Source organism: Vigna umbellata, chromosome 6 (assembly GCF_029865625.1).
Source record: "Vigna umbellata cultivar VRB3 chromosome 6, Vumbellata_1.0, whole genome shotgun sequence".
In the NCBI taxonomy this organism is placed as follows: domain Eukaryota; kingdom Viridiplantae; phylum Streptophyta; class Magnoliopsida; order Fabales; family Fabaceae; genus Vigna; species Vigna umbellata.
Window position 1 is genome coordinate 15,390,116 of NC_142170.1, and position 16,784 is coordinate 15,406,899.

Consider the following 16,784-nt stretch of genomic DNA (forward strand, 5'->3'; position numbering starts at 1 on the left):
AAAAAGGTAAATACTATATTTAACCTATTATTTTGAAGTTTTTCTTACAAGTATTTAATCTTTTTTTTCAACTAACTAATTTTTTGTTTGCACACTTAAAGTTGTTAATAGAATGGAAAAAACTAATATAAAATAAATAAACTAGATTAATTTAGAATTAATTAACTTTGAGTTTATAATAGTTAACAATATCGAGTTTGATAAGTTTAACGTGGTTTTCATGTTTTATATTATTTTAGGTTGTTATTTAATAAATTTTCATACTGATGGATTTTCAAATATCACTAAAATATTAAAGTTCATGTATAAAATAACAACAAAATAATTTTGGATTCGAGTTTAGAAAGTCTTATATATAATTTTTCTAAATTACTCCTTTTATTTTCTTTATTTTTAAATAAAATTAATGAAATACTAAATATATGAGATGAATGTTGGAAGTTCCATATCGACTAGAGATAAGCCAAATTATAATATATATAAGTGGGGTGCAAACCTCACCATACAAATTGATTTTGTGGGATTGAGTTAGACTTAAAGCTCATTTGTATCATAGAGTATGGTTGAAGTCTGTATTATAACATATTTTAAAACAAATTATTGGTTATCTTTATAATATATTTTAAAATTTTTATACAATTTTAGATGATTGCTTTGTTTAATCTTATTGAATATTGTGAGTCTATCTTATATTAAATATATTTGTCAAAATTTAGAAAAAAAAATTAAAAATGGTTGACGTAACCAATATTATAGTAGGGAAAACATGATTATTTTGAAATTTTTTAATATTTAATAATTAAAATTTTATATTTTTAAACTGTGTCCTCTGGTTTAATTTTTTATTTTAACTAATATTTTTGAAACTTTGATCTAATTTAGTCCTTTAACTTCTTAACTTTATAAATATATAGATTTTGTTATTTATCAAATAAAAATAATAAATTTTGATTAAAAGGACAAAATTTACACATTTATAAAATAAGAGAACTAAATTGAATAATTTTTTTTAAAAAAAGACTAATTCTAATTTCAATTTTTTTTTAATAAAATGATGTGGTAATTATTTTCTGAAGTTTAACAATTAATATAAGATAATATTAAAGTAACAATCATTTTAATTTGATTTTATAAAAAAATATATCACTTAATTAAAAAGAAAACTAAAGTAATAAAATATTAATTAAATAATATAAAAATTTCAAGTACTTAATAAAAAAAATTGTAAGAACATAAAAAATAGAGTATTAAAGTTGGTAGGTATATTAAAATAATGACACCGAGTATTTTATTATAAAATAATTTCATAATATAAATAGAATTTTCCAAACTCGTCTCATTATCTAAAACACTGTCTATCTCTCTAAAACACTATTCTCTTAACCTCTCTACCATCTCTCTAAGATTTTTTACTCCTAAGTCATCTATTTGACGATCAGGAGCTGTCTAGGCGATCATTGCGACGAAGTCTAACCGATCAATTTGTGGTTTAGAGCGAGTAAGATTTCATCTCTTTTCTTGGTCTTTTCTTGATTCTTGATCATGCAAAAGGGAACTATTTTGCATGCATCAAGTTATCTTCTTCTTTGATTCTTGGTTCAATTTAGGTTCTAAGGTTTGTCTCCAATCGCCAATCGATAATTTGTAGTTTTTCTAGAGATTCCTTGTGGAGGAAGCAACTGTCGAGGATTTTTAGAGTGGTGGAAGGTTTATAGAGGTAAGGGAAGCCAAAACTTTCTTTAATTGATGTTAATGGTGCAAGTTAGAAGATTTTATGAATGTTCAATTGTTTGAATGAAATTTCTACTCTATGTTGGATGTAACTTGATTAATGGGGTGTATTTGAGTACGTGGTGATGAACTGATATGGTGAATTATATTGAATATGATTTGTTTGTAACTGGATGTTATTGTGTTATAATTCTGTTTGGAAACTGTGTTGTAAGGTTTATTGAATAAATGTTGAAAACTTAGAAGTTTTAGTAGTGTTTTGGAAGGATAAATGAAGTTTTAGGTAGTAGTATTGAGAAAAGGGTGGAAATCTGGTTTGATGCAGTTGTGGTTAGTTATGAGGTGTTTTGTGAGTTGTTCAGGTGATTGAAGTGGAAAAAAAACTTGAGATATGAGTATGAGATGGTAGTTAGGCAGTGTTTAGCTTGTTTTAGGACTAGTTTTTGGAGTGTTGATTAGTGAAAACGTGAATTATGAGTGATGTACTCAAATGGTCAGTTTGAGGAGTATTGGTCAGTCATATGGAACTTGTTGGAGTCCCTAAGTTATTTGAAATTGTGCTATAAATGGTGGAATTCAATTTGAGTATCTTAAGTTAGGATTGGTAGATTTTGGAGTTGGATCTTGTAAGAAATCACTTAATAATGAGTTAGGGATGGTTGGGAGGAAGTTATTAAAGTTTAATTAAGTGTATAACATGATTTAGGGGTGTTTGAAGTTGGGAAAAATGTATCCATTTGGGGTTTGGGATCACTGTCTATGTATTTACACAACAAACTGGGTCGCTTAGCCAGAGAACTTTGTGGTTTCCCAATGAGCTTGGTCGTTGAGCGAATAGTCCAGGAGGTGTTTTGTTCTTTCCATTCTTGTTTCTTGATAGTTTGTAGTTATGTTTTGATTCATTGTGAATGATGTATAAGTATTTCTGAGATTATATGTTTATCAATGTTATGTGTTGTGATCCAAAGTGAAAGTATATGGGCTAAATCATGGTTTCAAATGATATGGAAGAGAATTTCAAGGAGGAATTTCTCAATGGTGGTTTCAAGTGTTGTAAGTATGAATATGGGAAATTCAGTCTTAGAGTTCATCCTAATATTCTAATGGTCAGTTATTCTCAAACAGAGAAGGGTGAGGCATACAGTGAGAATAGCAAGAGGTCCTAATCTATGAACTTTACCTTGACCTAAAGCGAGTGATAACATACTATTATATAATTGTAAGTTTAAAAATTATAATTATTTTTGGATAATTGTAAGTTTATACTTTATATTATAATTTATAACTGATCTATCATATTAAGTATGGGATGACTATTATATAATTGAATGTGGGATGTTATAATAATAATAAAGATTCAATTAAAAATATTTAAATTATGTTTTCGTTAATTATGATGTTTTAAATATCTCGTTAATTATGTTTCTTCGTCTATCTAACTAAATATACAATATATATATATATATATATATATATATATATATATATATATATATATATATATATATATATATATTGTATAAACACTAATCTGTTTATCTAACGAGATGTACTGTATTACTACCATTTTAAATCTTTTGGGTTGTAAATATTTTGAGTTATTTCATTTTAATTTAGAGTTTTTACGTCAATTTTCATTATTTTAAATCCAAATATATATATATATATACACAAAATAACATATTAAATCATAAACACAACATACATTTATATATTAAATTTAATAATTACTGTAAATATCAGCACACGTGACAACAAATTACAAGTATTACGAAATATTTAATGATTTGCGTCATTGGATTTTTGTATAAATTTAATGATTTAGACTATTAATAATATATATTAAGTTCATTAAGGAATTCTAAAGATATTTTTACATAAATTTGTATTTTAAAACATAATATTTAAAAGTTAAACATATGAAAATTTAATATAAATCACGATACTATTCTCTCTCCCTACACATTACAAAATATATATCATTCCTAACATTGTTTCATCCACCGATCTTATCCGCAACAAAATCATAAAAATAACATGTTTACTGTAGAAATTATTTATTGAAATTAAAAGATTTTGTAGAACGCAATCATTTAATTTATTTAAGGGAAAAAGAACACCTTAAATCATGTATGAAAAATTTATGAATTGGTATTTAAATTGTTCTTTGATATTAATTATCAATATTTTGACTACTAAATAAATTAGTGTCTAAATTAGTATCTAATTAATTAAAGATCAATTTAAACTTTTCAATAAATTTATATTTTAAAAAGAGTCTTGAAAAATATAATTATACAATGTGACATTTAATATCAATATATTCTTCAACTGTAACAAAATTTTACCCAAATAAAACCAAGTTCCGTTTTAAATATAAATAACCAAAGCTGTAGAGATATTGTCTATTAATTATATTTATTAAAAATATAGTCTAATAATATATTAATTAATATAATTATATATTTCAATATATATATATATATATATATATATATATATATATATATATATATTTGTGTGCTGTGTTTTTTTATGTAATTTACCATAAAAAATAAATATATTTTTATATAATTGTCCAATCCAAAAAACAATTTTAGTTAGAAGAAACGTCAATAATAATGAATTGATGGTGATACAGGATCGCTTTGACTTATTTATAGAGTTTCTTTTAGTGTTGCAATTTATCAAATTTACTTCTGTATTTGGTTTGACTGATTATTTATTCTTGTTTGCCTTCTCCCGGTAAGGACAGAATACGACTTCTTTTTTCCCTAATGACACATATGAATCTAAAATTACCTAAACATATTGTGCCAAATATTTATATAAAGAATACAAGTTTCTTTTTTCATGTTAAAATTTAGTTCCTTTGAAATTGAATTCTCAAGTGTGATTAAAAAGAAACTAGTAAAAGAAAAATAGAATTTGGTTCCTTAAAATTTAATTATGAACTGTTTTTTTTTTTCGTTTTCATTTAAAAAAAGGAGGAAAACATTTCTTGAAATAAAAATTACTAAAAATAAGCATAGTTTTACTACTTAAAAAATAAACAGTAGCATATGTGTAAATATTTTGGAATAGTATTGTTTAAGCAATCTGTGTCCATGTGTATTATTTGAGTGAAAAAAGCACACAATTCAGTCTTAGTAACTTAAGCTAAACTAGATACTCCTAGAACCATGATGCGTTGGCCATGCTGCCCTGGGGTTTAGTCTCATTGGTAAGCATCTTCAAAGATATTTTTTTTAGATAATCAGACTGAAATAAGAGAATATCACATTAAACCATCAATCTTTCAAATGGAATATAATTGTAAACATAATCACAAATTTATAAATCTATAATCAAATACGTACCTGGCTTGTTGCAGCAATAAAAATATTTTCTTCAAACCTTTGAGCAATCTTCTGAAGTTCATGGAATCTTTCTTGATCAAAAAGAGGAAGATGTCTTTTTAAAATCTCCATTCTATAGAAAATGAAGAAAAGCGATTTAATAACTAAATAATACAAGTGATAGAAAACTTATAGTATTTTTTATTTTTTATTTTTAATTTTCTCTCATTTTTCTGCAGTATTTTTGGCCAAGGCTAGCATGGGTGGCTATATATAGTAGTTCCCTTACTTTGTAAATGACTTTTGAAATATATGAAAAACTGAGAGAATTTGAAGCAAACACTTGTGAGAGTAATTCTCATTAATGAGTTTTATCTTGATTTCTAGAAGTCCAAGTGGTTATTATTCCTTAGTGCTTATCTTGAAGATGAAAGTGGAACTTCAAATTCAAGTGGCGGGCCTTGCTTCTTCCATCATCTAACTACTCTCCAACTTTTATCTTTTAATTTGTGTTCATGTTCTTATGCTGTATAATTTTCGGTTCAATAATATTCTAATCGATTTCCGTCCATAGTTATGCTCTTCCTAAAGATTAGATTATGCTAACTTGAATTCTAGATCCTACACTTGCTCCTATTCTTATGATTAGAATCATTCATTCAAGCCTCTTAAGAATTGTTTCCAAGTTTTAAGGCAAGAATATATAGATTCAACTCCCGTAGTTATCTTGCTTCATATAAATTTAAGCTTCCTTTCCATATATGAACTGTATAAAAAATATAAGAGAAAAGTTCTACCAATAGTACTATAGTTTCCACTAAATATCCATCTGCCACAAATTGTCTATGAGGAGAAAATATGTATAAGGTGGAAATTCAATGATACAATTCAGTGATTTTCAAAGGGGATAAGGCAGTGAATAGCAAGAAACATTTGACAGTAGGATAAAGAAAGGATCATTTTGGGTGCACTCTGATGACGATCCCATGATTGAGCATGGTAAATCACAATATCAGACTGATCTCACCCTCAATAAGTTCAGCTTGCCCAGTATCCTGGACATGTAAAATGATACCATCTTACAAGGTGCAAATGGTTTTAACAAAATTGTCCCACTAACACGTCAATTAGCATGTGTAATTAGCATGTTGCTGACATGCTAAACCTCATTCCTACACTTTTATCATGACATTAAAAACAATGAAGCTATTTTTCATCAAATATTAGTTTTAAACTAAATTTGAAAACATGTTTACACGATATAAAGTTGTCAGTCAATGTTCTATATACATTCATTTATCATTCGAAAAGAAGACCAGAGTTCTCATGAAAATGTTGACCATCTATGGAATCATTGATTTACTTCTGTTGAGAAAAAAAAAGAAAAAAAATTACAAATGATAGACAATATTAAAACTGAATCTTACATCTTGTTGACATATATTTGTCGTGTCTCTGGGTGCAGTTCATCTCTCCAATGACTATTGGCTTCAGTACCTTGATTACGTCTCCCCTTATCGTTATCCATCTAAACACCAACACCAACACCAACTATTCTTGTCAAATCGGATTCCCAAAGAAGGTGCAAAAGAAAAATATAAATGTATGAAACATTAGGAAAATAAGATCAAGTTTCTTCAATGGACGAAGGACATAGACTTATACGACTTATAATATCAATCCAACATGTTTAAACCTATAATGCATGCAAAAAGATAGGCTCATACGACTTATAATGTCAATCCAACATCTTTAAACTTATAATGCATGCAAAAACATTAATTTTATAACGAATACAAATATGGATGGTATAGTAATTAATTGTAAAAAAGCCAATAACAACAAAATTCCAAAATTACATAGAGTGTTTCCTCATCTTAATTCGTTTTTCACCACATTTTGCGATGATGTCTTGTTGTGATTCCCTTCAAAGAATGATTCAAAGGAAACACACCCTCTTTTCACTAGCTCTTTCGATTAAACCGTTATAATAAGGAAAGAAAGACGATTAATCCAACATTAGAAAACGGAACCTGATGTTGGTGGCGCTTTAGGGATATTTTTGGGGATGGCGTGGGCACTATTACACTTTGCGTGTCTGACTGCTGAGCTTCAACTTTAATGTAGGTGACTGCAAATGGAGGCAAAATAATTATAAGTACCAAGTCTTCTGAAATCCAATAACATATGTAACACCAAACAAAAACAAAAGAAGAGTTTTTGACGCACCTAAATATTTTACATTCATTTGAGGTTACTTTACTTATTTTTTATTTTCTTCTTTCTTGGTTTCTTGAAAGCTCAATTCTGACATGTGATTGAAAAAATATAAAAATAAAATTTTGAACTGGGCTTCTACTTTTTTTCTTTTTCATTTAAAAAAAGGAGGACTAATTTTTTGGAAAAGAAAATATTTTAAAAAAGTAACTTGACTACGGACTGAGCCAAAAATTGTATCATATGTGTAAATATTTAGAATAGTATGCTGCTTAAGTAATTTTTGCATCTATGTGTATTATTTGGGTGAAAAGATCACACAATAGAGTCTTAATAATATAATCTGATCTAGAAACAACTTCGAGTTAGATACTTCCAGAACCACCTTGATTTGGTACGTTGGCCTTGGTGCACTGGCATCCAGTCTCTATCGAATGCATCTTTAAATATATTTTCAGTAGATAATCAGGCTGAAATAAGGGAATATCACATTAAACCATCAATCTTTCATATTGTATTTGTTTGTAAACATAATCACAAATTTGTAAATCTAAAATCAAATACGTACCCAGCTTGTTGCAGCATTAAAAATTTTCTTTTCAAACCTTTGAGCAATCATATGAAGTTCTGGCAATACATCTTGACCAGAATCAGGAAGATGTTTCTCTAATGAGTCAACCCTATAGAAAATGAAGAAAAACAATGTAATAGCAAAATAATACAAATTATAGAAAACACAAAGTCAATAAACAATCCTAAAATGTTATAAGCTTATTGAAATCATAGACATATCGTATATAGTGGAACTGATATCTCAAGCAGCAGGGATTGGTTTTATAGCTTTGATAGTCTCTCCGTATAAATATGATGATTGAATGATTAAAAATGAATAAAAAGAACAACCTCATCTCATTAAAAAACTTAAATTGAAAATTCACCGATTTTTAAAAAACTAGAGAGAGAAATTAAAATTCGTAACAAGATACAAATGATTCATTTAAATTAATGAAATAAATGATAATAGAATTAAATTTAATAACAAGTCAAAAAGATAATTTTAGAATAATTCTAAAAACTAAAAGGGTGATTAAAAAGTTTATTGAAGAAAAAAAAAAGTAAAAAAATTACAACTGATAGACATTATTAAAACTGAATCTTACATCGTGTTGATGTTCATTTGGCGTGTCTCTGGATGCAGTCCATCTCTCCAATTACTATTGCCTTCAGTACCTTGATTAGGTCTCCCATTATCGTTATACATCTAATTTTTATAAACAGAAACACCAACACCATAGCATTATTGTCAAATAGGATTCCCAAAGAAGATGCAAAAAATAAATATAAATGTATAAAATATTAGGAAAATAAGATCAAATAATTTTTTCCTCAATGGAGAAGCTTATACGACTTATAATGTCACTCCAACATGTTTAAACATATTATGCATGCAAATACATTAATTTTATAACAAATAAAAATATGGATGGTATAGTAATTAATTGAAAAGGCCAACAACAACACAATTCCAATTTTTTCAAAGAATGATTCAAAGGAAAGAGACAATAAATCCAACATTAGAAAACGGACCTGATGGTGGTGGCGCTTTAGGGATTTTTTCGGCAATGGCATGGGCACTATTACACGTTGCATTTCTGACTGTTTAGCTTCAACTTTAATGTTGGTGACTGCAAATGGAGGCAAAAGCTTTTTAATTGTAAGCACTAAAGTCTTCTGACATCCGTATGTAACACCAAACAAAAATAAAATGATAATGACACCAGATCTTTTAACTTAAATAGCATACATGAATCAAAAAATTTCTTGAATAAAATATTGTTAATTCTGAAAGCCAAATTCTGACATCCGATCGAAAAAAATAATTCTGAACTGAACTTCTACCTTTTACTTTTTCATTTAAAAAAAAATAAAAAGTAACTCGAAAACCAAATGACCCAACAACTGTACCGTACCATGTGTATTTGAGTGAAAAAATCACACAATAGAGTCCTAATTAACTTAATCTGAACTGGAAACTATTTCATGTTAACCACCTTGATTTGGTGGGTTAGTCCTGGTGGTGCCTTGGGGTTTAGTATCCATCGTCTCAATCTTCAAAGATATTTTCAATAGATAATCAGGCTGAAATAAGGAAATATCAAATCAAACCATCAACCTTTAGTATTGTATGTGTTTGTAAACATAATTACAAATTTGTAAATATAAAATCAAATACATACCCAACTTGTTGCCATAGTAAAAATCTTCTCTTCAAACCTTTTAGCAATTAAAAGAAGTTCATGCAATCCCTTTTCACCATGAAAAGGAATATGTTTTTTTAACTTGTCCAATCTATAAAAAATGAAGAAAAACAATTTAATAACTCATTAAAGTGTAAGAAAACTTTATTGAAATCATAGACATCTAGAACAAAAGACATATATAGTAGAATTGATATCTCAAGCAGCAAGGATTGGTTTTATAATTTTGATAGTTTCTCCGTACAAATATGATGATTGAATTATTAAAAATGAATAAAAAGAACAAGAATACATAGTTAAGGAGAGTTACAAGTCAAAAAGATAATTTTAGAACAATTCTGAAAAATAAAAGGGTGATTAAAAAATTTATTTGGCAGTCCAACCACCATGAAACAAGCTAAACCATAGAATTAAAAGATAGAAAAGAGTGGAATGAGACGAGAGTGACAGGATCACTAAGCATAGAAATAAAAGATAGAAAATAAGTATGAAACTGCCTATCAATGTTCTTTCGTATACATTCATTTTTCATTTTTCATTTGAGAGTCGTCACAGAAATGTTGGCAATCATAGGGAGAAAAACAAAAAATTACAAATTATATATATATCAGTGAGAAAATAATAAAACTGAATCTTACATCTGGTTGATCATTCTTTGGCGTAACTCTTGCGGCAGTCCCTTTCTCCAATCCTTAGTATACATATTGGCTTCTTGGTTAGGTCTATCCATCTAATTTTTATAAACTGAGACACCACAGGCTATTCTTGTCAAATCAGATTCACATAGGAAGGTGCAAAAGATGAACATAAATGTACGAGATGGTATGAAGATAATCGAAGATAATCAAAGATAATCCATATAAATCAATGATTTTCACAGAGATAACCGTCCATCAACAAAATCATAACACTTAAACAACAGACAAATCTTTTTTTTTTCCTCAAGGGACAAAGAACAGAGCTTCATACGACTTATAATGTCAATACCATGTTCTAACCTATTTTTATTATATAATCATGCTTCATATTTGGGGATGGTGTTCTGTTCTGATTTCCTTCAAAAATGTGAATAATGATTCAAACGAAACGCGCCCCTTTTTACTCGCTCTTTGGATTAAACAGTTATAATAAGGAAAGAGGAATGATTAATCCAAAATAGGAAAACGAACCTGATGGTGACGATGATTTTGGCAATTTTCCGGCAATGGCGTGGGCAGTATCTTCTTTTAATAAATTTATTTGATGTTAGTTATTCTGTTTAATATTTTATTTTATTAGATCATATGAAAATCAATTATAAAATTTTTAATAAATTTTTTGTTAGTGTTTCTTATTTTATTTGCTATAAATTATGTATGTGTCATGTGAATATATTTTTAATATTTGATAATATGAAAAATTAATTGAATATATTTTAAATATTTGATAATAAGTTATTAAATAAAAAGAGGAAAGAAAGAAACTAATTTTAAATATTTTAAATTAATTTTTTATTTTTTATTTAATTGAAATTAAAAAACTTAACATTATAATTTATAATAATTAGTATTTTATTATATGATGCTATATAAAATTTACACAGAGTGAAAATTATAAAAATCAAATTCAATATAAGAGTAGTTTAATTGAACAAAAAATAAATCAATTTCCAAAGACAAATAAACGTTAAATTTGATTAATAGTCTTATATAAACTCCTTTAAACAAAATAACATATCCAAATAAACTACCAGGAACATTTGTAACACTAAACAAAAATAAAATGATAATGATATTTTATATCACTGTGACCCGACAGAATACGATTTTTGTTTACTCAAATGATACACATGAATCCAAAATCACCTAAATAACATATTCTGCCAAATATTTATATAAATAATACATTTTTTTTTCATGTTAGAATTTAGTTCTTTGGAAGTGTGATTGAAAAGAAACTACTTAAAGATATAAAATTTGATTCCTTAAAATTGAATTATGAGCTGGCTTTTTACTATTTTTTTTTTCATTTAAAAAAAAGGAAAACATTTCTTGAAAAAAAAAATAGCATAGTTTTACTATTGGCCTACAAAATAAACAGTACCATACGTGTAAATATTGTGGAATAACAATTTTTAAGAAATTTTTAGTCATATGTATTATTTAGGTGAAAACTTCAACTTCAAAAGTGTATGAAGGAGAGCAGTGGAGAAGGAGGCAATAAACACTTCAACTTCAGAAGTGGATGAAGGAGAGCAGCGGAGAAGGAGGCAATAAACACTTCAACTTCAGAAGTGGATGAAGGAGACGCAGCAGAGAAGGAGGCAATAAACACTTCAACTTCAGAAGTGGATGAAGGAGACGCAGCAGATCTGTGCGGCAAATACAATAAGAAAGGAAGAACAGCAATACAGAGGCGAAACCCTCTACAGCAATACAGAGGCGAAACCCACTACAGCAATACAGAGGCGAAACCCTCTACAGCAATACAGAGGCGAAACCCTCTACAGCAATACAGAGGCGAAACCCTCTACAGCAATACAGAGGCGAAACCCTCTACAGCAATACAGAGGCGAAACCCTCTACAGCAATACAGAGGCGAAACCCTCTACAGCAATACAGAGGCGAAACCCTCTACAGCAATACAGAGGCGAAACCCTCTACAGCAATACAGAGGCGAAACCCTCTACAGCAAATTACGCAGAAAGAAGAAGGAGGTCCGAAGATGCAGAAGCATGCGGCAAGAAGAGGACAGATTTCGATGCCAGCAATGACTGCTCTGGAAGGTCTAAACAGAGAGAGGGAGGTCCGGTCATTCAGAGGAGGCAGTGGTTTCGGTCCGGTCATTCAGAGGAGGCAGTAGTTTCTAGGAGACTTGTCTCTGATTCTGGATATTTTTAGGGGCTGCCGGCGACCATGACGGTCGGCCGCCGGCAGACAACAAAGACCACCGGAAGAGATCAGAAAACCTGCTCTGATACCATGTTAAACATAATGAAAATTATATATAGGATTAATCTCCCTTGTGTTAAACACACATAGGATTCTCTATTTATAATAGAAAAAATATGGGCTAAGCCCAAAATACAAATAATAAATAATAACAAACTAACTGAAAGATAAACTGAAACATAAAAGATATAATATTTCTAACAGATACCACTTCTAAAACCATCTTGATTTGACCGGTTGGCCTGGTGTCCTGTCAATTAGTCTCCATCCTAAGCATTTTCAAAGATATTTTCCTTAGATATATGATCAAACTGAAAGCAGTAGTAAAATTATTCTCTTCAAACCTTCCTTTGAACAATCTCTTGAAGTTCCTCTTGCCCAGGAAGATGTCTTTTTAATTAACGTGTCCTTTCTACAGAAAATGAAGAAAAACGATTTAATAATTAAATAATACAAAATACACAAAACTTATGGTTAAAATGTAAGAAGACTTCATTAAAAATCATATACATATCCAGAACAAAAGACAAATGCAGTTATCTTGCTTCGTATGAATTTAAGCTTCCTTTGCATATATATGAAGTGGTTCAGAAACATGAGAGAAAACAATAACACAGCACATGGAAAAAATAAACTCACCCCAGCTCCTCCTTTGAGACATCTAAAATGAATAAACAGGTGCATCATATTCTACAGATGTACCCATGATCGCAAAAGTTTATTCTAAACACATTGTGCAATAACAATGAAAAACTTTGAAGTTGAATTCTACACTCAAGTATGACTATATCCTACTGTAAGGTTGTTAAATCTCATGAACCTATGAGAGTCTTAGAGCCGTTTGTCTTCTGGTTGACAATGACGGCGGCAGTGGTGGCCAACATGAGAATGAAGGTCTCAATGAAACATCTACCACTCTTGAGAAGAGAGTTCTTGTTTCCATTGTTAGTCCTATTGGTGCATTGGTGAAACCTCCATAAAGAGGTGCACCAGGAGTGTTTGGGGTGGCAAGTGTTGAAGGGATTTCCTCGTTGTCGTCCCTACCCCACCAATGAGAATGGTTTGTTTTCACCAATGCCACCAATAGACCAATAATGGTAACAAGAACTTGATGCTGAGAAGAGATGAGATGAGAATCATGTATATATGGTGGTTGATTGATTTTATTGCAGAATGAGTAAGGAAAGCCTTGCTTTCTGCCTAACCTCACGTTGCCTTGCTTGTTGCCTAACCATGACCTTGCCTAACCCTTGCTTTTTTGCCTAACCCTGACCTTGCCTAACCCTTGTTCCTTTTCAGTCGCTTGTGTCCAAAACTTTGTTTTGGTTGTTGTGACATTTTCCTTGTAATTTTGATATTTCATTAAAACATCACATAGACTATCAACTTATATATTCCTTAAACATCAGAGACTATCGTTGTAATTGTCTAAGGTAGGAACTGCTACTTTAGTACTATTGTTGGAAACATATTTATAGCTTCTTCTACTTGAAAGCTTTATGTTATGGTTTGGGGTATATAATTTATGCTTTTTCTTGTTCGCCATGAAAATTTGAAGATTTTTCATCTGAGGCCAATAATTTGTGCCTAAAATTTAATTTGATATCCACTTTCTTTGTCAAAACTTAAAACCAAGCTTTTAGTATACTTTGTGGACTGACATTAAAGGTGAGAATAAAAACAAAATTCCCCTGAATTCAAGGTAAGTTACATTTCTCACTTGCTCTGTTTTGCTTGAAAGTTTTTCAATCGATTAATGAATAGGTTGTTCCGTCAAATCAGTTCTCCTTTTAGATATTTTTTGATACCCATATCCTGACATATTCATGCTTAATTGAAGTGGATCATACATACATGTTTATATTTTGGAAAAATGAGAAACATTTCTTTTAATATGCATAAATGTGTTTTCCACATGGTAGAATGATCTTATTTAGATTTAAAGAGTATTACAAAGATAATCAATTTGATCCATTTTTCCAACTTCAGTTAATAAGATAACGTTTGGAATTTGAGTTATTATTGTTGTTGTTATAAACATGATTTCAGCTTCAAGAAGTTTCCCTTTAATTCTTTCCTTTTAAATTGAATTGAAGGAATCCCTATTTATTTATATCACATCCTTTAATTCGTTCTTTTTTTAATTTGATTGAAGAAATCCTATTTTATTTGTACACATTATGTTTCGTGAATATATGTGGTATTAAAGGCTTGATTGGTTTTTTCATTAAGCAATATCTGAGTTTTCTGCTACTTTGAATATCAGTTTGTAAGTAAGTAAAGTTGTAAGAGGACGTGAAGCTTGAATGATGTATGTATTACAATAATTTTTGTCATTGTGGTACAGAAAACACAGTGTAATATTTTGTCTAACATGGATAATTGAAGCACCTTCCTGAAGACATGGATACACATATATCAATTAAGAAGAACCTGTTGTTTTTAGCACAGAATAATTAACTAAAATAAGTGTTTGTAGGCACATGCCTCCAGGAAAAGTGCTTCAATGCAGCAAAGGAAAAGGTGACAGCAGGGTTGAGATGAGCACTGGAGATGTGGCCAGTGGCGAGGATGACGATCATAACGGCGAGACCAGTGGTGGCAGCACAGCCTATAAGGATCTCAGAGCCGTTTGTCTTCTGGTTGACAATGACGGCGGTGGCAGCAAACATAAGAATGAAAGTCCGGATGAACTCAGTACCAACTTTTCTTGCCATTGAGAAGAGAGTTCTTGATACCATTATTTGTTCTATTGGTGGTATTGGTGAAACTTCCAAAAGAGGTGCAGCAGGAGTTAGTGTTGAAAGGATTTCCTCGTTATTGTCCATATCTCACCAAGAGATGATGATTATTTGTTTATGGTGAGAAGAGATGAGATGAGAGGCATGTATATATAGTGGTTGGTTGACATGATTGCAGAATGAGAAAGGGAAAAAAAGCAGTGAGTGAACAATTCGTCTCTTTGCTGCCTAACCACGTTGCCATGAACTTGCCTAACCCTTGTTGCTGCCTAACCCTTGCCTAACCTGACCTTGCCTAATATTGAGTACAAACAAAGTCCTATATCGAATAAAATAAGAAATGCACATGGTTTATATACACATAAGATACCTTCATTAGTAAGAGGCTTTTTGGAGTGGTACCAAAAGCAAATCCGTGAGGACTTGGCCTAAAGCGGACAATATCTTACCAACGTGGAGATTAATGTGTGTGTGTTGAACCTCTCTATAAATGGTATCAGAGCCCATGGTTCAGGTATGGTGACAGGGCTCAGTCAAGTACGTGACATAAGATACCTCCATTGGTAAGATGCCTTTTGGAGTGACACCAAAAGTAAATCCGCTCCTTTTCAGTTTCTTGTGTCCAAAACTTTATTTTGGTTATTGTGACATTTTTGTTGTGATTTTGATATTTCATTAAGACATCAGCTCATAATATTCCTTAAATAACTTCCCCAGAGGTACAAAAATCTTGCCCAGCATCTATCAACATTCACTTCAAAGCCTTCATTTCTTGGGGAACTTGATATGGAACATACAATCGTGGAGTCCCTGAGTTAATCTTGCATACAGAGACGCTCTTGTATTCTAAATTAATTTAATTTCTCTATATGAATTAAGTAGGATGTGATATCATGTGCTTTGGAGGGAGCAGATTATAAGGTTTAAGATTATTGTAGCAAAGCAAAACTTGATTAACACACGTCTATATTATTTTTGCAGCATTTGACAAGCTGCAGACAACAATAACCAAAGAATCAGAATTCGAGAAGAAGAATTAACATGAAAACTCAATGCATGCATACTATTGTCAATTTCAGTATATGTGCTTAAGTGAACAGTTTTTTCACTGTAATGGAGAAAGTTCTGGAAGAGCTAATTCTATTGTGAGTTGTAGCCTCAGAAAGAATAGAGGAATGGTTCTTCCTTTTGAACCATATTCTATCACATTTGATTAAATATTGCACTATGTTGATATGCCACAAGTAAGTCACTTAAAAGTTATAACTCACAGCTTTGACGGGTGTAAGTGGTGCTGGAAAAACTACATTGATGGATGTTTTAGCTGGAAGGAATATATTGGTTAGGATTTCATAATTAAATGATTATTTCAAACTCAAATTTTTAAGATAATATGTATCGATCATCTTTTTTATGTATTGTTCTTTATGTTTATATTCAACTTGAGATCAAGTTATACTTGAAAACCTAGTGAGATCTTCCCAATTGTCATTAATTTAAAGTAAAGTTCCTAAACCACCAGTGAAAATCTATGCAGAAATAAAAGATAAAGAGAAATAAACAAAACAA

General features: G+C 30.0%; 1 protein-coding gene across 1 annotated transcript; it reads right to left on the reverse strand.

Annotated features, from left to right (window-relative positions):
• Positions 1-4,812: 4,812 nt before the first annotated feature.
• Positions 4,813-10,583, reverse strand: LOC124828249 (uncharacterized). The gene is made up of 11 exons (XM_088092263.1): positions 10,183-10,583; positions 9,524-9,635; positions 9,338-9,425; positions 8,874-8,971; positions 8,447-8,547; positions 7,855-7,966; positions 7,672-7,756; positions 7,103-7,200; positions 6,497-6,597; positions 5,091-5,202; positions 4,813-4,992 (listed from the first exon to the last, which is right to left on the reverse strand). Exons 1-11 carry the CDS (start codon positions 10,272-10,274, stop codon positions 4,906-4,908), a joined length of 1,086 nt encoding a protein of 361 aa, XP_087948389.1. The 5' UTR covers positions 10,275-10,583; the 3' UTR covers positions 4,813-4,905.
• Between the last annotated feature and the right edge of the window lie 6,201 nt (positions 10,584-16,784).

Coding starts and splice junctions, on each gene's coding strand:
- LOC124828249 (XM_088092263.1), bottom strand. CDS start 10,274: ATGGATAGACCTAACCAAGAAGCCAATATGTATACTAAGGATTGGAGA. Junction 9,636..10,182: donor CAAAGAATGATCAACCAGAT/GTAAGATTCAGT, acceptor CATTTTTTATAG/ATTGGACAAGTTAAAAAAAC. Junction 4,993..5,090: donor TTATTGCTGCAACAAGCCAG/GTACGTATTTGA, acceptor CTCTTATTTCAG/TCTGATTATCTAAAAAAAAT.